Genomic DNA, 26,652 nt, shown 5'->3' with positions numbered 1-26,652 from the left:
CTTCTCTGGGAGTAATCAGAAAACTACAATGTTCAGATTTATATTAAACTTAAAAAGTTAAAATAAAAAATGGAAAAAAAAACACTTTGTGAAACTAGGACACAAGCAGGGAGCAGCGAGAGGAATGGGGGATACAAATTGGGAATAATCTTAACAATATGAATTTGTTTTACATTTATAAAGCAGAGATTAAAGGGACATGAACCCTCATTTTTTCTTACATGATTCAGTCAGGGCAAGGGAATACAATTTAAATCAACTTTCCAATTTACTTTTATTATCACATTTTCGCTTGGTATCCTTTGTAGTAAAACAGGGAGGTGTGCTCAGGAGCATGCACTTTATTGCAGCAGTTAGCAGTCTTTATTGCAGCAAGAATGTTATACATCTGCAAGAGAGCTAGGTGGCAGCAGTTTTTCTTGCCATAAAGTACAACAAACATGTGCACTCTACCTATCTAGGTATCTCTTCAATAACGAATGCCGTGAGAACGAAGCAAATTTGATAATAAAATCAATATGGAAAGTTGCTAAAAATTGTATGTCGTGTCTGAACCACAAAAGAAAAATTTTGGGTTTCATGTCCCTTATTCCTATGCATAAATGAATGGTTGCCCATACCTCATCTACGCAACTTCTTTGAAAAAAACAATCTTTATTGATACGGCACAATATTTTTCCCCCATTTAATGCAAAACAAAGCAACTAGCAGGACAGCTGCAGAACACACCAGTTGGCAGTGCATACCACAGAAAAGACAAAACCATAGCCCCTCAGCGCAGAAAACCCTGGCATCAAAATAAAGCTTTTATTGTCATGCCAGCATTCTCTCATGCTGACTAAATGTTTTGGAAGATGCTCACTTTAGAATAGCGCGATTTATAAAAATAAAAACATACTAAAAAAAGCATATAAATATAAAATGTACAAAAAAACTAGTTATTATTTTAGAAAATATGTTTTAAACATTAAAGTAGTTTGTGTTGTAAGGAAATAGGATGTTTTGATCTACAAAAGATATTTTAAGGCATTTCAAGGATGCAAACTGTTCAGCGCTTAACTTTATATGAATGTGCTGCATACAAACATATTCAATAAATATTTACAGTTTCAGAACTCAAAAGCACATTTTCTAGCAAGTGTATCATAAAAAATAAATAAATAACACTTCTGATATCAAGGACACTTGAATTTTAATGGAAATTAAAATATTGCTTTTTTGCTCAATATAGAGAGTTTTAAAGGTTCACAAAACCAAATTCATCAGAGATGGCAAAATGATAAGCACCGGTATGTTAAGAAGAAAACAATTGGTTAAACAGTTTTTTACGCAAAAATAAATGTATCTGATATTTAAAATAAATAAATATGATTTTTTGAGATCATCTGTCCCATATATTAACGTAAATAACTTCAGTATTACAAGGAGATGAAGTGAAGAACTCAGTATCAATATCTATTAATGAAATGCGTTTTTTTGGGGGTTTTTTCAATTGCTGTGGACATTTTCAAAGAGATGGCCTACAGGCTTTTTTCAAACTACTTTGATGTAATTAATATTTCCCATATTTTTAGAATATTTTTTTTTACTTCAGCACTAAGTTAGAGATTATCTTAATCACTGTGGAACAGAATGTCACATTCCTTTTTAAAAGAAAACATTACTAAATAATATAAACTAACACTAGCAACCAATGTGCTTTGATGTAACTAATAACTTACATAAATAACAAAGAAAATACAAATGATCATGATTAACTTGCTATGCAGCACGTATTTGATGCTGGAATTAATTGAAGTTTAAATAACCTTCAAATAACCTTTTTCAAGTGCAAAAAAATGTTTTCACCTGTTTTATTGTTGCTCTTCTTTAGTTGCGTGACAGAAATGTTTTAGTAAATAATGTACCTTTAACTCTCTGGTTGGGTATTTTCTGTCTTGTTTCCTCCCTTGTTTCGTTCAGCTCATGTGACCTTAACTGCATTTTCACTTTCAAGTAAAACTACTCAGCACTCACTCCAATAATCCCTCTTTATTCGGGAGAGATGTTCCCCTTCCTCATCTCTCCACGAAAAGGCACACAATAAAGAGTGATTGTTAGAGTGAGTGCTGGGTAGCTGTACTTATTTAGATACAACTAGATGAAATGAGAGTGCACTTGTTGGAAATTAATTATTTATATATTTTTTTTTTTTCTTCTTCTTCTTTTTTCTCTCTCTCTCTCTCTCTCTCTCTCTCTCTCTCTCTCTCTCTCTCTCTCTCTCGTAAATATATACATACCGTATATACATACAGTACTGTATGTAAAGGTTTTAGGGCCAGATTACCAGTTGAGGACAAAATATCGCTTACGCTACAGTGATATTTGCTTTCAACTAATACCAGCGCACGCTAATATGAGTTAGGTGCAATGCGAACGTGACCTGGCTTTCCTATTGCACGGAAGCATTGCACTCACAAGAGAGGGCTTCCATAGGCTCCAATGGGAGCCTCGTTCTGATGCCGTCAGACATGGCACAGAACCTAAGCGCAGTGTATATACACATATTGACACATAAATATATATGTAAATAAGCATATACATTTACAGGGAACACACAATTCCCATAGACGACAAAGTAAAGGCACTTTTCAGTGCCGTTTTTTTTTCTAACACCCCACATCCGCCAATCTTTATCACCTTAAATCTGCCTAGTATAGTATTATGTACCATAAGCCTACTTGTAATGGCTGGTTATTTATTGCACGCCAGCAAACAGGCAAATTTGCCTGTTTGTGGGCGCACAATAAATTAGTGCTTCATTTGTAATCTAACTCTCAGTCAGGTGAGAAAAACTACTGTAAAGTAAGAATGATTTCAAAAAAAGAAATGTTAATAGTTTAATTTTTATCAATTAACAAACTGCAAATTGAGTGAAAAAAGTAAAAACAATCAAATCAATATTTGTTGTGATCACCCTTTGCCTTCAAAACAGTATCAATTCTTCTAGGTACACTAGCACACAGTTTTTTAAGGAACTCGGCAGGTAGGTTGTTCCAAACATCTTGGATAGCTAACCACAGTTCTATAGAATTACGCAGCATCAGTTGCCTCAGTCTCTTCATGTAATCCCAGACAGATTTTTTTGTTCTACTTTATGGTGAAGATAGTTCTTAATGACTTTGGTTATTTGTTTGGGGTCGTTGTCATGCTGCAGAATAAATATGGGGCCAAATGCCTCCCTGACTTTGGTTATTTGTTTGGGGTCGTTGTCATGCTGCAGAATAAATATGAGGCCAAATGCCTCCCTGATGGTACTGCATGATGGATAAGTATCTGTCTGTACTTCTCATAATTGAGGAGACTATTAATTCTGACCAAAGCCCCTACTCCATTTGCAGAAAAAGAGTCCCAAACTTGCAAGGAACCTGAACCATGTGGCCTCACTGTTGCCTGCAGACACTCATTCTACTACTGCTCTCAGACCTTCAGCAAACAAACTGCCTTCTGCTACAGCCAAATACTTCAACATTTTACTCATCAATCCAGGGCACCTGCTTCCATTTTCTGCACCCCAGTTCCTGTGTTTTTGTGCATAGTTGAGCCACTTGGCCTTGTTTCCATGTTAGAAGTATGACTTTTGGCGGCAAGCTTTCCATAAAGACGACTTCTGACCAGACTTCTCTGGACAGTAGATGGGTGTATCAGGGCCCCACTGGTTTCTGCCAATTCTGAGCTAATGGCACTGCTGGACATCTTCTGAGTAAGCATGATGTGTCTTTTATCTGTTGCACTAAGTTTCCTGTTTCTTTGCCTGTTTCATTGGGCTTTTTCAGAAGAGCTTGGACAGCACATCTGGAAACCACTGTCTCCCTTAAAAGTTCTGTATGGGAGAGACCTTGCTGATACAGTATAACTAGCTTGTGTCTTGTTGCTGTGCTCAGTCTTGCTATGGTGTAAGACTTTTGACATTAAAGGATGACATTTCATCAATGCATAAAATGTTTCATTATTGCAAGTGAAACATTATTACAATATACTGTACATTCATTATTTATTTTGCACCTTTTGTTGTAAAATACATCTGAAAATTGTGTTTGTTTCTCTTTCTCCCAGGGAGGCTTGGGTTAATACTTCAAGGCAATTTATGCAAACTTTTGTTTACTTTTCCCTCCCTAAGCTTCTATGGAGTCACATCATCAATTATGAAAGGCAAACATATGCAATATATGAATTCTAGTTAGTAATTGGTTAGCAGGGGGGTTTTGTTCCGGGGGACAGGGAAATCAGTGAAAAGAATAAACATAAAACAGTATACTCATTTGACAAAATAAAGCTGCAGTTTTCATTGCAAAAGTATTCTTATATATATGAAGGTTTATAATCACGTAGTTTATAATTTGTGTCTAGTGTGCCATTAAAGGGACAGGCTACTTTTTTATTATTTAAAAAGAAGGATAACGCCTTTACTATTCATTCCCAAGATTTGCACAACCAAGAATATATTAATATACTTTATAAACTCTAAACCTCCCTGCAGGCTGCCTTTCAGTGCATTTCATTAGCCTTTCACAGCCAGACAATAATAGTTCATGTTTGCAATATAGATAACATTGTGCTCACTCCCATGAAGTTATGCAGGAACCAGCACTAATTGGCAAACATGCATGTTTGTAAAAAGCACTGAGCTAAGGGGGGGAGTCTGCAGAGGCTTACATACAAGATAATCACATAGGTAAAAGTACATTAACCCTTTGGCTGCTAAGCCATTTCCCACCTGCGTGCTAAGTTGGTTTTGAGCTTTTTGTTGCAGTTCACGTTTAAACACTTTTAGAAGTAAAGTTTGTGTGTACAAACTATATATTGTTTTTTTTCAGCAGACCCAGCAGATTCAAAATACATCATTATTATATGTGTATGTGTCATCAGGTTTAAAAAATAGTGCATAAAATGTGAAAAAAGTGTATTTTTTACTCCTGACTCAATAAATAATAGAATGTAATTTTATTTTTCTAAGCTTTATCATCAAAACCTGTGTTGATAAATATTTGTAGTAAGTAACCTGTCTGAAATAGGAGAAATTAAGAACATTTCACTGTTTTATTGCAGGCATGTCAATTTGATAAATTATCAAAAACAGCATCTTCAAATTTATTGTACTGTTTTCAGCAATTAAACAGTTTTAGCCACCTGAAAAATTAAAATGGGGTACACAAAGCAAATATTTTCAGAAAGTACAGCCCTTGGTGCGTCAAATGAGGGGCTACAAGTATTTCTTGTATGAATTTGGGGTGTGCAGCAATGTAATACGTTGCATTGCTTAAAAAACAAATTCTAAGCAAAGAGCCGTATTCCACTTATTATTACATTGTCTATTTTTGCGTTAGCAATACATGTAGCCCCTCATTTGATGTGCCAAGGGGTGTACTTTCCAAAAATGTGTACTTTATTTAATGTATCTTAGTTTTCCAGTTTTCTACAGCTGTCTAATTGCAGACATAACCCATAAAAGTTGATTTTTTTTTTTTTTTTTAGACGATTTTAAGATTGCCATGTCTGCAATTAAACAGTTCTAGCCACTGGAAAATTAAAATATGGTAAACAAAGCAAACATTTGTAGAAAGTACACTCTTTGGTGCATCAAATGAGGGGCTTCATGTATCTCTAGCACATAACTGAGGTGTGCAACAATTAATGCAATATGGTGCTTTGCATAAAAAATTATTTTTTTAGCAGCCATATTCCAATTATTATTAAAGGGACATAATAGTCATATGCTAAATCACTTGAAACTGATGCAGTATAACTGTAAAAAGCTGACAGGAAAATATCCCCTGAGCATCTCTATGTAAAAAAGGAAGATATTTTACCTCACAATCTCCTCAGCTCAGCAGAGTAAGTTCTGTGTAAAAAGTTATACTCAGCTGTTCCCTGTTCCTCACTATTTTACTGTGATCTCATGAGACATGAGATTTCATAGTAAGCTGAATAGGGAAATAACATGAGAGTGCACAAGGCTCATCCCCTAAGATGTCCCAGGACAGACACGCTAAAATGCTGCTTAGAAATCCTTTACAATGGGAGGTGGCTACTGAGGAACTTTTGAGGTAAAATATCTTTCTTTTTTACATAGAGATATTCAGGTGATATTTTCTAGTCAGCTTTTTACAGCTATACTGCATCACTTTCAAGTGTTTAAACATTTGGGTATTATGGCCCTTTAAATTGTCTATTTTTGTGCTAGCAATACATGTGGCCCTTCATTTGATGCAGCTTGGTGTGTATTTTCTAGAAATATTTAGTTTTTATACCATATGCATCATCAGTGAAGAAATCAGAGCCTGAGTTCATAGAGAACTCAGCTGCTACCTCAGCACTGAGACCCTTAGCCAAAATTCTCTTTACAAAATAAATTATAAATGATGTAGCTAGAAAATATATCATTTTTATTGCAAAAAAATAAGCTTCTTTGCAGTAAGAATACAGAAGTTTTGAAAGATGGAGAGAGCTGCATAAAGAGGGTGTTTTATTCATTTTCCACTCATGCTAAAAAACTGGATTTTAAAAATATTATTATTATTATTTTTTTATTTTTTTTAAATAGCATTCATCTACCATTTATGAATTTGAAACCACATTATCCAGGTGATCATGGGATTACAAATATAATATCAGTACGTTTTGTAAAAGGGAATGCGACATTTCTCAGCTAGGTGATCACTGTGGTAATGCTCGTTACCATGGTGATTATTTAGTCAATACTTAAACCGGTATTTATTTTTCAAAAATAAACAAGTTTATTTGTATAAAATGTATTTTGGGGGTCCCTAGGCAATTTTGCTCATTATTTATTTAGAGACCCCCAAATCCTTTTTTTTTTTTTATTACTTTTTTACCTTTTTTTTTTACTCTACACCCCAAAGACTTATACTATTGGAAGGGTAGACAATTACAGGCATCTAAGCAGCATGCCCCCATCTCCTTTGTCAGTTTTAAATAAAGTTGTGCAATGACATCATCACATCATTGCATATGACATCACCGGGAGGGAAGCCCCAGCGTAGGAGTGGATGGGGGTCCTCAGACCTCCATCAAGGTAGAGGAGTGCTAATGACGGCTCTGAGCCATCGTTAGCACCTGAGTGGGAAAATTTGCGACGGCTCAGAGCCGTCATTAGCACTCAAAGGGTTAATATAACAGTGTTGATTATGCATTATGGGAAAATGTGTAATAAAGGGATTATCTATCTTTTTTAACAATAAACATTTTCAAGTACACTGCCCCTTTAAACTGTCTTCAGCAACATCACCCTATTAACAGAGTCCCGCTGTTCCTCACCCAGTTGTATTCGTCTGTTTCAGTTACTGATTGTGTGTTAATCTACATATTAAATTGATGATCATTAGCATCTGTTTGGTAGAATTGTTTAATCATGCACCTGAGCATATGCCTAAAAATGTCCCTGACTTTGTGCAAGTGCACCTAGAAGAATTAATGCTATTTTGTAGGCAAAGGATGGTCATACCAAACATTGTTTTGAATTAGGTTCTTCTGTATTTGTGAAAACATTCTTACTTTACAGCATTTTTTTACACCTGCCTAAAACTTTAGCACTATATATATGTGTGTGAACTGTGTGTCTGTGTATATATATATATATATATATATATATATATATATGTATACTGCTTGATCAGCTCTGTAGCAGAAAGGTTCTGCTGTTCAAGAACTGAACCCACCCAGTGACCACCAGCTACACTTATATGCTCATTATGATTGGTTTAGCAGCTATATTTAGCTCAGGACAAGGAAAGCATTGCAGGTATGGTGCTGATTTAAAATATGTGATTAAGATTTATGGCTAAAGAGTAAGACTTTGAGGTTGATTTACCCCTTTAAGGATTAAAGGAACAGTAAATAACTTGTACTTTGCAACAGCCAAACTCAACCCACCATTTGCCCTATTTGGAGGAAGCAACCTGGGCTTTAGTCCAAAAACAAGGCAAGCCACAGTCATACAGTTAGTATAAAATTAACTGTTTTGCAGTTGTTATCTGATAAATCCGATTCGGGAAAGATATGTAGCAGAGTTAGCCTTGAGAAGTAAGCAGGATACATTTTCAAATTCTAAAAATTAGAAATTGATCCAATTTTAGAGCTTAATTACATGAAACAACCAACAGGGCAAAATAAATAAAGACAATCTATTGCAGAGTTGTTTCCTTATGGATAACTAAACATTATATATAAACATCTTTAAAGGAACAGTAAACAGATTGTATTTACAAGACATTTCTGTTGAGTTGCCATTGAATAGCATATTAGCCATGTCTTAAATTTTTTAAAACAAATTAATATCATTGTTACTGCACAAAGCCAAACTCCATCCATAATTTGCCTTATTTGGAGGAGTCAATCTGAGCTTTAGTGTGCAGACAAGGCTAGCCATGGTCATAAAGTTAGTATTAATGGGATATGAAACCCAATTTTTTTATTTCATGATACAGATAGAGCATGCAATTATAAGCAACTTTCTATTTGACTCCTATTATCAATTTTTCTTTGTTCTCTTGGTATCTTTATTTGAAAAATGTATGCTTAGGAGCTGGACCATTTTTTGTTTAACACCTGTGTAGCGCTTGCTGATTGGTGGCTAAATGTAGCCACCAATAAGCAAGTGCTATCCAGGGGCCGGCTCCTAAACTTTACATTCCTGCTTTTTAAAATAAAGAGAGCAAGAGAATGAAGAAAAATTGATAATCTGAGTAAATTAGGAAGTTGCTTAAAATTGCATGCTCATATCTATGGATATTGCCTTGAGAAGTCAGCAGGGTGCATTGCAAGTTTGGATGATTAGAGATTTCTCAATTTTCTGAGCTAAAATAAATAATGAAAAAAAGTGGCAAAGTTGTTTCATTATACATAACTAATCATTATATATAAAAAGCTCAAGGTGTTTATTGACCCTTTTAACTCCATAAGGAGACGAGCAATATACAATTAAATCTCTCCATAGAATTTGCAAAGTACTGCAAGATACACTTAAAGGGACACTGAACCCAATTTTTTTCTTTTGTGATTCAGATAGAGCATTACATTTTAAGCAACTTTCTAATATTATCAAATTTTCTTCATTCTCTTGGTATCTTTATTTGAAATGCAAGAATGCAAGTTTAGATGCCAGCCCATTTTTGGTGAACAACCTGAGTTGTTCTTGCTGATTGGTGGATAAATTGATCCACCAATAAAAAAGTGCTGCCCAAAGTACTGAACCAAAAAAACCCTTAGATGCCTTCTTCTTCAAATAAAGATAGCAAGAGAATGATGAAAAATTGATAATAGGAGTACATTAGAAAGTTGCTTAAAATTGCATGCTCTATCTGAATCACAAAAGAAAAAAATTGGGTTCAGTGTCCCTTTAAGGTTTTACCTCTGATGGAGGTGCTTTATATGGTTAACTATGTAGCATTAACCAAAATTAAATGACATCTTTAAGAAAAGAAAAAAATCCTCAAATGTAATAGAGCTGCCTTTTGAAATATTTATTTTGCTTTTTATGTCACTTACACTTCCCAGAAGAATACGGAGTTACCCTAGATAAGCTGCAATATATACTAGCTGTGTGTCTACTCTGCTGTTAATATCAATCATTTGTTAGCAAACAGATTACAGACTTGACACATTATAATATAGATCTTTACATGGATACATAATGAAACTATGCTGCTTTATTATATTTATGTGCGGTTTTATATTATTTTGAATAAGCATACAGATTAGGTTTAAGCTTTCTGCTTAAACATATACTATTGCAAGACAACATACCAAGCAAAGTGCACAAATAGAAGCTTCTTTATCTTGTTTTTATTGGCACCCAGTACACTGATTAGTAGCTGTCCTCTGTGCACAATATTAAAGGGACAGTCAAGTCCAAAAAGAACTTTCATGATTTAAATAGGGCATGTAGTTTTAAACAACTTCCCAATTTACTTTTATCACCAATTTTGCTTTGTACTCTTGGTATTCTTAGTTGAAAGCTAAACCTAGGAGGTTCATATGCTAATTTCTTAGACCTTGAAGACTGCCTCTAATCTGAATGCATTTTGACCACTAGAGAGCATTAGTTCATGTGTTTCATATAGATAACATTGAGCTCATGCATGTGAAGTGACCTAGGAGTGAGCACTGATTGGCTAAAATGCATGTCTGTCAAAATAAATGAAATAAGGAGGCAGTCAGCAGAAGCTTAGATACAAGGTAATTATAGAGGTAAAATGTGTATTATTATAACTGTGTTGGTTATGCAAAACTGGGGAATGGGTAATAAAGGGATTATCTTTCTTTTTAAACAACAAAAATTCTGGTGTTGACTGCCCCTTTAAAGTAAATGTAAAGTTTTATGAATGAGTGCCCATTTTTTAAAAATACTATTAAAAACAGGGGCACTTTCATTCATGAATATTTACATTGCAGCGTTTTTTAAATACCTTTTTCTTCAGCAAAACTGGACCAGCGATCCCCCACCCGGTACTAATGCTGTACTTAGCACAGCAATGAGGAAACCGGCTTCCTCCAATCACGGCATGGCCTCACGAGATAGACCGCCATGATCAGAGGAAGCCGGTTTTGTCATTGCTGACGTAAGTACAGAGGAGCTGTGGTAGGGTTGCCACCTCAGCCATGTTTTCCTGGACACTTATGAGTTTCACATGCTGCAGGGTGTGCTGGGAGGAACATGTATTGTGGTTCTGGACAGCACTATTCATATTCCTCCCTACAAACCCTGCAGCATGTGTAATTTATAAGTGTTCTGTATTTTAAGGGACAGGTGGCAACCCTAAGCTCTGGGCACGGGATCGCCAGTCCAGCTTTGCTGAAGAAAAAGGTACTTTAAAAAAAAAGCTGCAATGTAAAGTTTCATGAATAAAAGTGCCCCTGTTTTTAACAGTATTTTTTTTAAAAAAGGTGCACTCATTCATGAAACTTTACAGTCACTTTAAGTAAACTTCATCATTTGTGTTAGTGCAGCAATCAGCACCTCATGTGTGCATCCACATGACACTATTATTAAACCCCAGCCTGATGTTTAGGTCACTTTATCTCAGATATTTCCGTATAATAATATAATAATGTCAATATTTATTTTTCATCTTGCGTTATAAAGCACAGATTTTCTCAGTCTGCGATGTTGTAGCTGCTACTAGTCAGGATCTTACAGAAGGGCAGTCCTACCAGCAGGGAACTTTGGGAGCAGGGGCATAACTAGACCTCATTTTGGCCCCAGATCAAAAGCTGTGACAGGGACCCCCATTTCAACAGTACCATTCCAAAGCACTACAAACTCCTAATAGTAATTCTGCAGCATACTTCATTAATAATAATAGCAGACGCCCATATTTCACAGAATTTGAGATGCTTCTCTGTCGGTTACGTCTACACCAGAGTATGCACTTGCGCAGCATTTGTGTACAAATATGGTGACAGGAATCTCTACCCCCATATTTGTAAAGGCAAATCTATACACTTTTCATACACTGTGAGCCCTGTTTTGCAAGGGGTCACCTCTGTTTAGTAAGATGGGCCGTCAAGGAATGTGGTCCCAGTATCAGATGAGACCTCTGAGACCCCTGTAGTTACACCCCTGTATAGGGGATTTGTATTTAGTGGAGGTAGAGCTACAATAGGAGGATTGGGTGGGGCTTTCAAAGGTTCGGTTTGGAATATATTTTGGGGGTGGAGTCAGGTAGTCCCTAGGAACCAAGCAGGGGGAAGCTGCAGCAGGAACAGCAGCCATACTCTTAACACATAGGAAGGTTGGGAGGTTTGGGAAGTTGTAAGTGGCTCTATTTTTTTTTTTTTTTTAAATCCAACAGGATCATTAAACTACAGTATATATAAATTGATTGATTATGATGTATTATTACATATTAAAGAACACAGTTAAATATGCTAATATGTTTTGAATGAGAAATGTTACATTTGTAAACATTTATTTTAAAACTATAGTTAGTCAAAGTTTCTGCATGACACATCCACTGTGCCACTGCCCAAGAAGCACACATTTATTTATTTATTTATTTATTTATTTATTTATTTTCAACACAGGGACATCAGTTTATAGGGGGGAATGCACAATTTGGCATTGTATGTAAGTCTTTTAATACTGGGCACAGGATGCTGCATATTGTTTAGTTAAATCCCAACAACAAAAATATGTTTTACGCTTTCATAATACATATAGTACTTACCTCTGGAGATCTCACAGCATTCTGAAATACTGCATAGCCAATAATTGCTACAGAACCTATAATACTAGGAAAAAAAAGAATCTTGTAAATACATAATAATGTTCTCTGATATATTAATTGTTGTAAAGTCTGCAGTTACATTTTAGATACTGAGCATGAGCAAGCCTGAGTTTAGGACATACATCAAACAAGATTTATATGCTGGTACACTAAAGCAGATACTGTAGATGCTTTACTAGAGGGCATACATATATTATATATAATGTTGTACAAAGTGAAGAAAGTTTAGGGCCATAACGCAAGGTAATGCTTTAAAGGGACATTTAAGTGCAAAAACGACATGCTATAATTTGTGTAACTGCCACTGCAGATTGGATCACTGGCTGTGTCTGTCGAGGACCAGCTGTTCTCTGCAGCTAACTAGCAGTAATTTAACTATGTGATTAATCCCTTTCTGGGGGATTAAATTATCTAAAGCTCTCTGGGTTTGTGAGATTTTCTAATAAATCTAGTCAGTATTATGAAGCCCCTCTCCCAAGTCTATAATGTCTGTTTTTACCTTGAGAAAAGTGGATCTCATTAAAGCGTGTTCATGCTTTTAAGTATGTGAAGGCGATGCATACATTATAAAAGAGCTAACAAAAAAAAACTTCATTTTAAAATTGTATAAAATTAATCATTTTAATATTGAAATAACAATACTCCATAAAAAAAATGTATTGTTTAATTGCAATAAAAATGATAACAAAATTGTTCTGCAACAACTGTATTTTTGGGGGGGAATTCTCACAAACAAAAAGGTGACAAGATTGTGAAAATATGCAAAACTCTTTTTACCCTAAAAGAAAAACACCTGCATTAGAAAATAAGGGTGACTGTAAGGTACTATGTGCTTAAAGCAGAATAATCTGTTGTTTTGGCTGCAATAATGTTATCAATCATTTTAAAAGCACACTCCCTGCTAACTTCTCTCTCCTTAGTGAAGTTTCCCAGAGACACAAAAGTAATAATTTGAGTTATTCAGATAAAGCATACAATAAAAAATTTAAAATCCAATATACTTCCATTATCAAAACGTGTGCATTCTTTTTAAATAAACACTACTTTCTGAGGCTCCAGCTCCTAATATGCAAAAGTGCACAGTATATATGTATATGCATTTTGTGATTGGCTGATGGCTGTCACATGATATAAAAAGAGAGAGAGATGCACTCAGCTGAGACAGAACAAAAGCTAGAAAAACTTCCGTGCCTGTTCATTTTATTTTAGGGTGCCACTCAGGGTGCATACTCTTTTAGCACACTATGCCCCTTCACAGAGAAAAAATATCCTGTAGCATATCAGTCTGACCCTGCCAAATGACAGTCCAGCACCAAAATACCAGGCAATTCTTCTCTGAACAAGAGAAACAACAACCCCAGACAATCGTTTCGGCCTTCTGTGGGCCTCGTCAGTGAGGTGCAGTCGCATCTCTCTAAGGGCATGTGTGCAAGGAGTCCACGTCTGGTTTCCCCTTTTACTCTTAGGGAGACCCAAGAGCAATTTGCATAAATATAAAAAGAGACAGAGATGCACTCAGCTGAGACAGAACAAAAGCAGGGTCTAATCATTTAGTTCATGTAATTTAATAATGCTAGCAGGTCATTCTAACTATAAATGAATTAGATACATTAATATGTTAAACGTATTCCTCTGCATTGTTTCTGAATTAAGGTTGATTTATGACAAATTGAGGTTTACAAAGGCAAAGTGTGCAGAGTTATCATTGTAATCATAATTATAGTCATCAATAGAAAAACTGGTCATTGACGTCCATTTACAATTGCCCAGGGTTATTCCAATTCTAAAACCACTATGAAGACTGGGGTGGATCATGAACTTTTGTAATAGGAATGAACCGAAGTCACCCCTGCAGTTTGCCTCATAATCACTATATATTAGTGTCATGACAGGTGCCTGGAACGTTACGCTTTGCTGCATCAGTGATAGACTCCCTAGCAGGTTGTCTTGGGCTATGTGTGACGTGTCAGTTTTGAATTTCAAGTCTAACAATATATTTGTTCAACTTGTTTTCAACAAAATGACAATAGATAAAGGAAACAAAAACTCAATACACTCTTAAGCAAACACATCAATGTTGCAGGCTATCTTGTATCTGTGTCGTATTTGATACTATTTTATTTTTTGTCACTGGAAAAGTTTCCTGTTTCCTTACTGCAAGTCTCAGTCAGAATTTATAATCTGTCTTGAATAAATATTTTTGCCATTTATTTTGATAGTATTTTTAAAACACATTAATGGGAAATAAAAACTTGCTTAATCCCAAGGTTGTGTAATACAGCACACAGCCAATGAAAAAACAAGCTTATAGTCACAAGCCAGGCGCACAGCAGCAATTTTCCTACTTCATTTCAGTATAAGGTCTGAGACTAAGAAAAAATGTCATTTGACATATTTAAGAGGACATTGAAGTCAAAATGAAAGATTCATGATTCATATAGAGCATGCAATTTTAAACAACTCTCCAGTTTATATCTATTATCTAATTTGCTTTGTTCTTTTGGTATCCTTTGCTGAAAGGCATATCTAGCAGTCTTAGGAGCAGCAGTGGACTACTGAGAGCTAACTGATGATTGGTGCTTGCTCATATATTCCTCTTTTCATTGGCTTACCTAATGTGTTCAGCAAGCTCCTAGTGGTGCATTGATGATGCTTTAACAAAAGGATACGAAGAGAATGAAAGCTGATTGAAATGGTATGCTGTATCTGAATCATGAACAAAATGTTTGTGTTTCATTTCCCTTTAATATAACTTGAAACAAGACACTAACAACAAGTGTCAGTTGCTATATTCCCTAAACTAGCACAGCTCTTGATATACTGTACAGCATGTTTCTACTTCATAGTGACATCACACAAGTGTTTATTTTACAGCCTCGCTCCACAAGACTCTCCCCTAGTTTTTAAAGCTTCAAACGCTCGGCTCTCTAAAGACTCTACTATTCAGGGACGCATACAACCTACACTAACCTTTCTAACTCCATAACTATCTCCTCGAACCCCTTAGCATGTAAGCCTATGAGCCCAGCTGTTTGTAGATCACCCTCACAAGAGCCAACTACAACAGTGCAACACTCAGCAGGGCCCTCTACCCATTTGATCCCCATAAATGTATCCTGTATTCCGCCTATGTTTATAGCGCTGCGGAATCTGTTGGCGCTCTACAAATACCTGATGATAATAATAATAATAATAATAATAATAAATACAGTGCTGGTTGATCCTTACTACAGATTTATTGTTGAAGAAAAAAACTTTAACCACCTCCCACTTCTTCAGAGCTGCTAATTCTCAATGGCTTCTCTCTTCTGACGTTCTACTTCTAATATTATAAATACTTTATCATTATTAACACATTCTTTAGGCTCTCTACAGAGTGAGTAATGTCATCTTTAGAGACCATATAATCAGATTAGACTGACTTTTTATATTGATCAGCTACTTATCTCTCTGCCTTTCTAGTCATCCTACTGTGTAACATGGACATGATCTATAATCTACTTTACTCTCTGAAATAGCACATTATTTGAGTGTATGATGTATATAGTCAGTGTATGTATATAGTGTATGTATGTGTGTGTGTGTGTATATATATATATATATATATATATATGTGTGTGTGTGTGTGTATATATATATATATATATATATATATATATATATATATATATATATATATAGTTATAATGTAATATATTGTCCTCAATATACTGAATCAATAATCAGTTTTAAAGAACTTCATTGTTGTTGTTGCGAAATGCAATCTATGTATAAGGTCACTTTGCATTAGTATTTGCAACAAATATGCCATAAAAATTAAACAGAACCAAAAAAGTTCATATACTATTACCACTACAAAGAAGTAAAAGGAAAGTCTTTACAACTTCAGAGAAATGACAATATGGAGACAACACTGTATTGTTGCAGGACTCGGAGGATGCTGACCAAGCGCTATATATAAATCATGAAAAAAATTGGATCCTGCAGCTTTCAAATTATAAAAATACCTTTATTTATTACAGCATTGGGTTAAAAAAAAAAAAAAAGTAGCAACGTTACGGCGGTTACGCATGATTAGGGGCATTTGTTGTAAATGTCAATTTAAAATTTAGCAGCTGGAGGATCCATATTTATTAACAACGTCGAAGTAAATTCAGTTATCCCCATTTCTAAAAACAAGGTTCTATTTTTTTTATGCATTCAAAGTTAATAAATCTCCACAAGCCAGAAGACATAAAATAGTGTTCATATATAGACAGAATAAGCCCCTCCCCTGAGCAGCAAACTCGTTCATTTCAGACCTTAGATGAAAAAAATCCCCTTTTTCTCTGACCCCTAGGATTAAACTTACATTTACTAAACACTCACTAGTGTGAAATTATAAATACATGAGTAAAGTAGCTAAAAAATAATAATAATAGTAATAAGCTGAAATCTATATGAGCAGTGTATAAAAGACATGATTGAAAAGAAAAAACTAAAATGCTTTTATATGATTATACCTTAGTATAGCTGTAGCAAACTGTATCCACTTGACTTTAATATATATCTGGAAAAGAAAAATTGAGAGTGAAGAAATTGCACAAGAAAGCTTTTTTAGCAACCAGTCATTTGCAGGAATGCAGCAGGTGAACGTGAACTTCTGTGAACTTCTGTGAACTTCTGGGAATATTAAAAGGGCTTTTCTCGCTAGAACTGTTTGCATTGCGTGTATATAGCTCGGTTTTAACCTAATCCCACAACATAAGATTGGCGGATTTGTGGAAAAAAATGCTTCTTATCAGGGGAGGGCTGTGAGAAAGGGATCAATATTCAATTTGTGAAGCATATTTTTTTCTTTCAGAAAGACAATAGATAACATGGACACAAGTTTAATCAAGCAATGCTTTGTAAGACGTTTTAGGGTTAAATATTCTTTTAGGATCCCCGAGATTCCAACGTTTAACGAGAGACTTTGGAGACAAAAAATATCTTAAATTATTAACATGTAAAATAGAAGTGTAATGAAAATATACTGAGCCCTGTTACATATATTTCTATAGTACTGGCCACACTGTATATAGAGGCTGTTTGTCATTCTCCCCCAGTCTTCTCTTTAGTTAGGCTGGCTGCAAACTCATATGGGCACAAATATTTCCAGCATCACCAGTTTCCCAGTTCTTTTCAGTTTTACCAGTTACATTGTTATTCTATGCAGCTAGACGTACAGATATCTCAATTATTTGTTTAATCTATTGCATGAAATGACATAGATATTGGTGAGACTGAGCAGAGAACATGTATATAATGTTTATCTCTTAGAATATTGTAGAATGTTCACTATCAGGCCAATCTCTGTAGTTCCCATGTTATTTTACAGAGAGTTGATGTTTGTGAAAGGCCAACAGTATAAACTGGAAATACTAGATTTGAAGAGGCTGTAGAGAGGACTGTTAGTGAATCTGGCCCAGTGAACTATATTAGATACATGGCTTCTTCAGTCCCTTTACCTCTATGCACCTTCTAAATAATCTCCCCAGTACTTTCTTAGTGATTCCACTATATAACAGGAATTGTTGAAAATGTTGTGGGTTGCAGAGGTTAGAGAGATGTGTTAGGTCATTTCTCTCGCTATTTATCTAGAAGTTTTTGCTTTGCCTCTGACCCATTTCTGTTACATTCATTGGCACAAAAAGGCCTTACAATGTGCTGCAGGTGTATCACAACCAAAATGAGACTTTTTTTCACTAATCATTAACTTAAATGTAATCTAAAGCAATAGTTAACAAATCATATACGTTTTGTAATTTTATTTTACCTCTATGGTACACAATCCCTCACAAACAACTTGGAAAATAAACTGACATTTTAGCTGAGAATGTCACTTTAACAATGATCCTCAACAATACAGCAGTGCCTAGATTTTATTTGGAGTGGATCTACTTTTTTGTAAAGTTTGTCAGCATAATCTACTTGAGCACAAGTACAAATAATTAAATCTGAGCTGCACATATTAGTAGCAAATAAATGTTCTACAATCTGGTGCTAAATGAAAACATGCACACCTTTTGCTTTTCTATAAAAAAAATCTAAAACTGTTAGCTGTATAACTTTGCAAACTGTAAATAAACTTTAAAATATAAAATATGTATTCAACCTAATACACTAAAAATATAAAAATACTATCTATTTAAGTAGACAGTCTCTCTAATGCCTGTGCAAATAAATAAATAATTATTCTTGCGCAGTTTCAGTAATTTATGTATTACTGTTAATTTGTCCTTTGAAGAGAGCTCAGGTAAAGTGCAATGTGTCATTTTCTTATGTTTGTGTTATAGATTTATGCTGTCAGTGCTGTAACTGTTGTTATTTTGATTCAGTGTAGAACAGTGGTCTGATGAGGGCTATGTGTACCCCCTTTGGTCTTCAGAATATTATTTTTAAAGAGGTTTTTGGTGCATTCCAGACCTTGACATTTCCACTCGTCAATACATTTTTATTTTGGCTTAAAAAGAGAAAAACATTATAGAAATATTAACCTGTATTTTTTATTGACCTCAGATATGTTTTTTCCAACTGTGCAAACATGCAATTGTCACATTAGAATAAATATTATGCTGGTGTATAATAAGCATTATTTCTGTACAAGCATGGACATATAAATTAGCTATTCAAACAAATGCTTTGCTCTCATTAAACAAGTAAATATGTTAAAAGCAGTATACTGACATTTTTAACAGATAAAACATCCCCTCATAGAGATAATTGGATGGTATTTTTGACACCTTTTTATAGTCACAGGCTCTTACCCAACGCCACTCATCCTCCACAGTCTGATTGATCCACATAACATCCGATATTACAATATTATCCATGTTGTTCATTAGAAAATCCATTGCTGTTTTTTTTATTTTTTATAAAGCTGTTTTTTTTTTTGCTTTGTTTATTATTACTGCCTTTAATATTCTCCACAATAGGAAGTGTTTGTCCCTCCAGGCGCAGCTGTTATCCCATCCTGTTGCCCTGTGCTGGCAGATCTTTTATCCTGTTGCTTCTCTATTGCAGTGATCATCACAGCTCTCATTCTGGAGATTTTGTGAGATGAGAGAGGAGGGGTTTAAGGCTGGGAAAGTTCTGTGACTCAGTACTGGGTACAGTGTAAGTTTTTATGTTTGTATCACTAGACACACCTCATATATACTTATAAAAACTATTATCATAAGCACCGTCTGTAGATTCTTCCAGCAATGAGTGGAATTGTGATGCCAATTTCTGCACCCTATTTCACTGGTTAATAATTAAAATAAATTGAGAAGCTGGTGATAAGAATCTGAATCATCCTTTTTTATTTTGTCTGCCTTTCTTTTATTAAAAAACATTTTTTTTTGTTGAGACCCATTTTAGAACAACTATTATATGCTCATGGAATTCAAAATTAAACTTTCAGAATTCAGACCTATCATACAATTAAAAATAAATAAAATGTACTTCTGTTGTCAGATTTAATTATGTCTATAGATATACTTTGCTTATTTACACTGTAGCATACATGGGTAGGCTCAGGAGCATGCACGTTTCAACGACGATATATACAGTATTGTTGCAAATACTGCTCCCATATAGTGCTCTAAAATGGTATGCTTATACTATGACTGCTTTATGGAATTTTAATGTCCCTTTAATGAATCTGGAGAATGAAACTCAGTTAAGTTTGCTTGGAAATGTTTGCTTATGGCATATTTAAATAACTTAATGCACTTGATGTTTAAATAAACACTTCATACATGCATTTTTTGCCTACTTTTGAATGGACATTTTTCTTTAAAATTTGATCTGTAAAGAATTTTGTGTTTTAGTCAGAAAAAAATAAACATTTTGCATGTAAGTTTGCGTTCATCCCTTTTACCTGTTTTATTTTAAACAAATATAATGGCACCTTGGATTTTTCCATTAAGAATCTCTCTATGGTTTGGATACATTAGTGACCTTTCACCTGCAGCTTCAAACACTGATATAAATGTGTTTCTATTTGTATCCAGTAGCACAGAAGTAATACTTACATTTCATAATTCAGTTACAGAGTGCAAGAAAAAGAGAACTCCAACATATCTATCTATCTATCTATCTATCTATCTATCTATCTATCTATCTATCTATTATATTTACTTATTTCTATTAGTATTCTTAGTTGAAGCCTAACTCCTTTCTATAACAGGAGTATTGTTGCAAAAACTGCTGCCATACATTGCACACTCCCGAACCTACATAGATATGCTCTCAGGGAAAGTTTCAACAAATGATACTAAGAGAAAGATGCATGCTTAATAATAAAGGTAAACTGTATACTTCATTTGAATCATGTAACTATAAGGATCAGGGTTATGTTCAAGTTTACAAATATGTTTCACAATCCAGCCAATGAATCTGAATGCAAATGGATCCGAAATAATGAATAGATGCGAAAATTCGTTAATTAATTTATTAGATTCGTTAATTTCATTATGTTGCCGATTCGGAAATTCAGATTGATCCGAATCTCCAAATCAGCCGAAATTCTGATGAAAACTAAATTCTGACGAAACGTATTGCACATGTCAAGTGGGTGCCAGTATATAAGGCAAGGGGTTTCTGCAGTAGGTTAAACTGTTGTTGGGGGGCTCACTTGGGATTATCTGCAGTAATTCTGCAACAGTGGGAGAATGTTGCAACATGTGGGGGGGGGTCTCCCAATCCCTTCTAAACCTGATGCTCCCCCTTTTGTTATTCAATTTCAGGGTTCCTGTAGAGGTAGCCTGGTGGCGCATGTAGGTGGAGCTGCAGCAGAGCAGCATGATGTGTTTCCCTATGTGAGTGGAGGTGGCATGGCAGTCATCAAAGTAAAGCAGCAGCGGTGCAGCAAGATGTGGTTCCCTCTATGTCGGGAGACTCAGTGCCAGCATCAAGTGGTGGTGAGTTTTCTGCACTGGACACTTCCTAGGGTTGGTTGTCCCCATAAGAAGGATGGATCAAGAGGCAAAGGATGCACAAAGGGAGCTGCTGCATCAAAGGACACCCACCCCCCTGAGAGTGGACACCCTTAGGCTGTGGTTGGGATCATATCCTAATAGGAAAGCTTATTTTATCTGGGATTGAAGAGGGGTTCACAATTCCCATTGTTGGTAGGGGGGTAAATTCTGTCAAACATAGGAATCTTAAGTCAGCCTATAAGTTCACACAGATAGTGCAGAAGAAATTATAGAAGGAATTAGCATTAGGCAGGAAAGTAGGTCAATTTCTGCGCCCTCCTGTTTTAGATTTGGTGGTCTCCCCTCTTGGGGTGGTCCCAAAGAAGGATCAGGGTAAATTTGAGGCCAATTTCGGTGCCCTCCATTCTAGATTTAGTGATCTCCTCTCTTGGGGTGGTGCCAAAGAAGGAGAAGGGGAAATTTCCCTTGATTTAACACCTATACTATACTAAGGGAAGGTCGGTGAATGATGCGATTGATCCGGACATCAGCTTGGTTTACTATCAGTTACTTGAGAAGGAAATTGACATTGCATAGGTTTTTGCTTGCTGCCTATTCCCTCAGAGTCCTTCTGGCTAATGGGCTGCAAAAAATTTTTAATTTTTTTTTTGGGGTGGGGGGTTGGTTCTATTGTACAATAGATCATGTCTGCCCAAGGTGTGCTCTGTGTCTTGTGCTTTCTTTGAGGAGTTTAGCTCTTTCCTACATTGCTGCTGGTAAGTCCCCCCTGATTCGTCTGAATATGAGCGGCTTATAGAGATCATGCATTCTTTTTTGTTACATTTTGAGTGGCCTTAGCTGAGGAGAAGACACAGAGCCCCTGTATTTGCTTGACATATTTAGGTATTGAGATTGATACAGTGGGTTTGTGTAGGCTTCCCAGTGATGAGGTGCAGTGGATGCTAGTAGCTGTTAGGCGTGCGGGTGCTGTCAATATGCTGGCATTGCGTGAGCTTCAGTCTTTACTTGGCCTGTTAAACTTTGCTTGTAAGGTTATCCCGATGGGTATGGTTTTTAATAGGAAGTTGACTAAAAGGGACACTTGAGTCAGGGTGCAGATGTCACGATAACAGAAACTTGAACACCAATCTACATGTTTAGGAATTGTTTTTGAGGGATTCCAATGGAATCCTGCTGTGGGGGGATACACCTAGGTCAAGACAATATATTCATTTGTTCACCGAGGTGGCCAGCTCCTTCCTAGGGTTAAGGAGATGTGATTTGTGGAGTTAATTTTGTCATTTCTAAGGGTGCATATGCAAGGGTCATCACAATTTTAGATTCACAAGGATGGTATGGCCCCTTTGAAGTTTCAGGTTTGTAGGGTTTTAAACTGAGGGGTGGCTGCTGCTGGGTTGGATGATCATTGTATTGCTCTACATTTATCTGGATAGGGACGGCTAATAGCACATCAGTTCAAGCTGGTTTAATGAGGATATTTAGAGATTGGGTAGTTGACATTACAAGCATTAGAATACCACTCTCAAGGCTTTGCAGAAAGTTATTTTGTGTTCAGCTTATCAAGTTGAAAGAGAAGTTTAGAGTTAGGCAGTTTATGTTATTTAATAAATGTGATCACGTTGGTGCTACCTCCATTTCTCTGTGTGTATTTTCATTTAGTTAAAGGTTATATAGGTTATGGTTGGTTAAGTTGTTACTGTCTGTAATGGGAAAGTTTACACCTTATAAAAGACCCTAAGCTTAGGGCTAAGTATGAACATAATTTTTGCATTTAATATCCCTAGTTTTTAATAGATAGATACATGTAAATGACTACTTAACTGCCACACATTGCAAAACCAAATTCGGACATTCAATGATACTTAAAAAACAGTACATACAACACTAGATCAAACTAATATATATATATATACACACACACACACAGTATATATATATATATATATATATATATATATATATATATATGTGTGTGTGTGTGTGTGCGTATCACAATAGTTTACCAGTAATGTAGTTAAACACACAGTTAAAGTACCACTCGGGACCTGCAGAACACTTGTTAGAATTAAAAGGTCCCTCAGAGATTGTTCTAATGGTATTTTTTTACCTTGGGAACTGTGTACACTAATATTCTTTATGTGAAGCATAAATATAATATAATGTTCAGTAAAATAAGAGGATTATTTTTCTCCATGCTGGTGAGTTTTTGAGAATCGGGCACTAAGTACTAAGCTGATGATTTCTCTACATTCTGAAAGTTGTTAAGATTTGGGCCCTGAAAGATATAGGACCGATTCTATAAAGCTCTCTGTGCTTGTGAGATTCTGTAAGAAATGTTGCCAGTACTATGAAGCCCCTGTTCTAATTTTATAAAGCAGCTAATAATAAGTAATCCCAACTTTAAATGAACATAACAGTGAGAGATGATTGAATGTTACAATATGGTTTTATCCTCTTGCTTGATAGTATCTACAGGTTTATAAACAACTGCTTTAATATATTTGAGCAAATGTATTATAGTATCTTTTCCAATTTTGGCAATCTGCCCAGTATATAAATTGTAGAGTACATATTGCAATTATGTAATTTTGATATTGTTACATTTTGAACGTTAAAGGTGCTTAGAAAGATAAATAAAATTGCAGTTCTAAGATAATTCAATCGGTTCTCATTACAACTTAAGATGTTATTGTGTCTATTTTTCACATTAATTAATAGACTAATCGTCTCAAGCTTTGATATTTTATGAAAATATTGGTTGAACCAAACTGTTATAGCTTGCTGTTAAAGTGACACTAAACTAATTTTTTTTCTCTAATGTTCAGATAGCACATGCAATTTTAAGCAACTTTCTAATTTACTCCTATTATCAATTTTCTTCGTTCTCTTGCTATCTTTATTTAAAAAGCAGGAATGTAAAGCTTAAGAGTTGGCCCATTTTTGTTTAAGAACCTCAGTTACGCTTGCTTATTGGTTTGCTAAAGGTAGCCACCAATAAGCAAGTGCTATCCAGGGTTCTGAACCTAAAATAGGCTGGCTCCTAAGCTTTAAATTCCTGCTTTTCAAATAAAGATAGCAAGAGAGCGCAGACAAATTGATAGTAGGAGTAAATTAGAAAGTTGCTTAAAATTGCATGCTCTATCTGAATCATTAAAGAAAAAACTGTGGGTTTAGTATCCCTTTAAGCTTATTATGCTGAATTAAAATGCTATTGGAAGGTAGCTGAGTTGTTGCCTGCTATATTACCATGCAGTTCTGGGCATTATTGTCGATTGCAAAAAGGAGGATTTAGTGCTAATTTTCCTTCCCTTAGTAGTAACTTAAAGCTGGATTTAGCATTGCGATAATCTCTACCAGTCAACTATTATCAAATGTGGTATTGCTGAGCTAGGTTGTACCATCGTGCTTATATACACCAGCGAATAAATAGTGATTCACTCTATGAGACTCTGCAGTTATACGCAATATATTGCTATATATTACTGATCAAAGGTAAATGCTAGTTGATCCATACGGCTGTAAAACAAAACTAATTCCGTGAACATATAGTCATTGAAAGCAGATTTATGCTGCAAGTATATAAAACAATTAAGAGCTCCCACCAGCCCGCTCCCCTCCTTAACATGTTTGCCGGATCCCGGCATTATCAAAAGGCTATAACAGTTTGGTTCAACCAATCTATACTATTATCGTGTTTAACGCATTCGTCACCGTTGCCAGTTGCGCACGCATCCTCAAAGTAATGATGGCTGCGCGAGGCAGCCAAAAGAATGTTGGCTGCACGCGCAGCCAAAAGAATTCACCTGGATGCAGCAAAGCTGCATCCCGGTGGATTCCGAAAATGGCAGGGTGGTGAAAAAATCCACCACAGGTGGATTCTTTCACCACCCTGCCATTTTCGGAATCCACCGGGATGCACCAAAGGCAAGTGGAGCATTACACAAAAAAAAACCTAACCGCCCATAATAAGTATTAAAAAAATAAACCTTGCCGACCGCAATAAGTATTACAAAAAAAAACCTAACCGCCCGCAATAAGTATTAAAAAAAAATGTAACCGCCCGCACGAAGTATTCGGAAGGAAAAAAAAAAAAACTTAATAAAATTATCAACCCCAACATCGCAAACTACCTAATACATCTATTAACCCCTAATCCGCCATTCCCTCACATTGAAAATTAAATTATTATTAACCCCTAAACCGCCATCCACCACCAACGCAATAAATTTAATTAACATATTAACCCCTAATCTGCCAACTCCCCACAACGCATTAAACCTAATTTACCCATTAACTCCTAAACTGCCAACCTCCCACAACACAAATAACTAATTTAATAACTAAGCCCCCTAGCCTAACACCCCCTAAATTAACTCCTTAATTACATAAAATAATAAAATACTACATTACAATTCAAATAAAAAAATCCTAACAGTACTTTAAAAAAAAAAAAAAAGCTAACGGCTAGATTACGAGTTGAGCGTTAGGTTTAAAAAGCAGCGTTAAGAGGTCCTAACGCTGCTTTTTAACGCCCGCTGGTATTACGAGTCTTGCATGTACAGGTGTACCGCTCACTTTTTTGGCCAGACTTGGAAATACCGCAAATCCACTTGCGTAAACTGCGTATCCTCTTTTTTCAATGGGACTTGCATAGCGCCGGTATTACGAGTCTGCCAAAAAGTGAGCGGTAGACCCTCTCACAGATAGCAAGGATAACTTGCCACAAACTTGTAGCAAATTTTCACTTTAAGTCTGCTTAACTTGCTGCAAGTTTGAACTGGCAAGTGTGTTTACTTGCAGCATAATTGCTGCACAAGTTCTAGTTGACGCTTTTTCAACTTGCAGCAATTTTGCATGGCAAGTCTCTAGCAAGAGGTAATTTGTAATTTTGAGACAAGTCAGCAGCAAGAGCTCTACAAGTCTCCTGCAAATATTTGTTAAGTCAACAGCAAGAGCTATGTAGGTTTGCAGCAATTTTCTGGCAAGTCAACAGCAAGAGCTCTGCAGGTTTGCAGCAATTTTCTGGCAAGTCAACAGCAAGAGCTTTGCAAGTCTCCTGCAAATGTTTGACAAGTCAACAGCAAGAGCTCTGCATTCTGCAAGTCTCCTGCAAATATTTGTTAAGTCAACAGCAAGAGCTCTGCAGGTTTGCAGCAATTTTCTGGCAAGTCAACAGCAAGAGCTCTGCAGGTTTGCAGCAATTTTCTGACAAGTCAACAGCAAGAGCTCTTCAAGTCTCCTGCAATTTTCTGACAAGTCAGCAGCAAGAGCTCTGCAAGTCTCCTTTAATATGCTGACAAGTTGATAGCAAGGGCTCTGCAATTCTGTTGCAAATCTCAGACAACTCAATAGTAAGAGTGCTTTAAGTCTGTGGCAAATCTCTGACATGTATGTCACAATTAAGTGCAGTGTCTGTCACA

General features: G+C 35.7%; 1 protein-coding gene across 1 annotated transcript in view; it reads right to left on the bottom strand.

Annotated features, from left to right (window-relative positions):
* Window positions 1-19,315, bottom strand: part of TMEM116 (transmembrane protein 116) — a 72,168-nt gene extending 52,853 nt beyond the window's left edge. Inside the window, exons 1-3 of the mRNA XM_053699753.1 lie at window positions 19,076-19,315; window positions 16,790-16,836; window positions 12,228-12,291 (exon numbers count right to left, since the gene is read on the bottom strand). Of these exons, the coding sequence (XP_053555728.1) occupies window positions 12,228-12,291; window positions 16,790-16,836; window positions 19,076-19,162 (198 nt within the window). The 5' untranslated portion in view covers window positions 19,163-19,315. The remainder of the gene's footprint in view (window positions 1-12,227; window positions 12,292-16,789; window positions 16,837-19,075) is intronic.
* Between the last annotated feature and the right edge of the window lie 7,337 nt (window positions 19,316-26,652).

Source organism: Bombina bombina, chromosome 2 (assembly GCF_027579735.1).
Source record: "Bombina bombina isolate aBomBom1 chromosome 2, aBomBom1.pri, whole genome shotgun sequence".
NCBI classification, from domain to species: domain Eukaryota; kingdom Metazoa; phylum Chordata; class Amphibia; order Anura; family Bombinatoridae; genus Bombina; species Bombina bombina.
The sequence above is the reverse complement of the archived record's forward strand: the minus strand, read 5'-3'. Positions and strand labels throughout refer to the sequence as shown.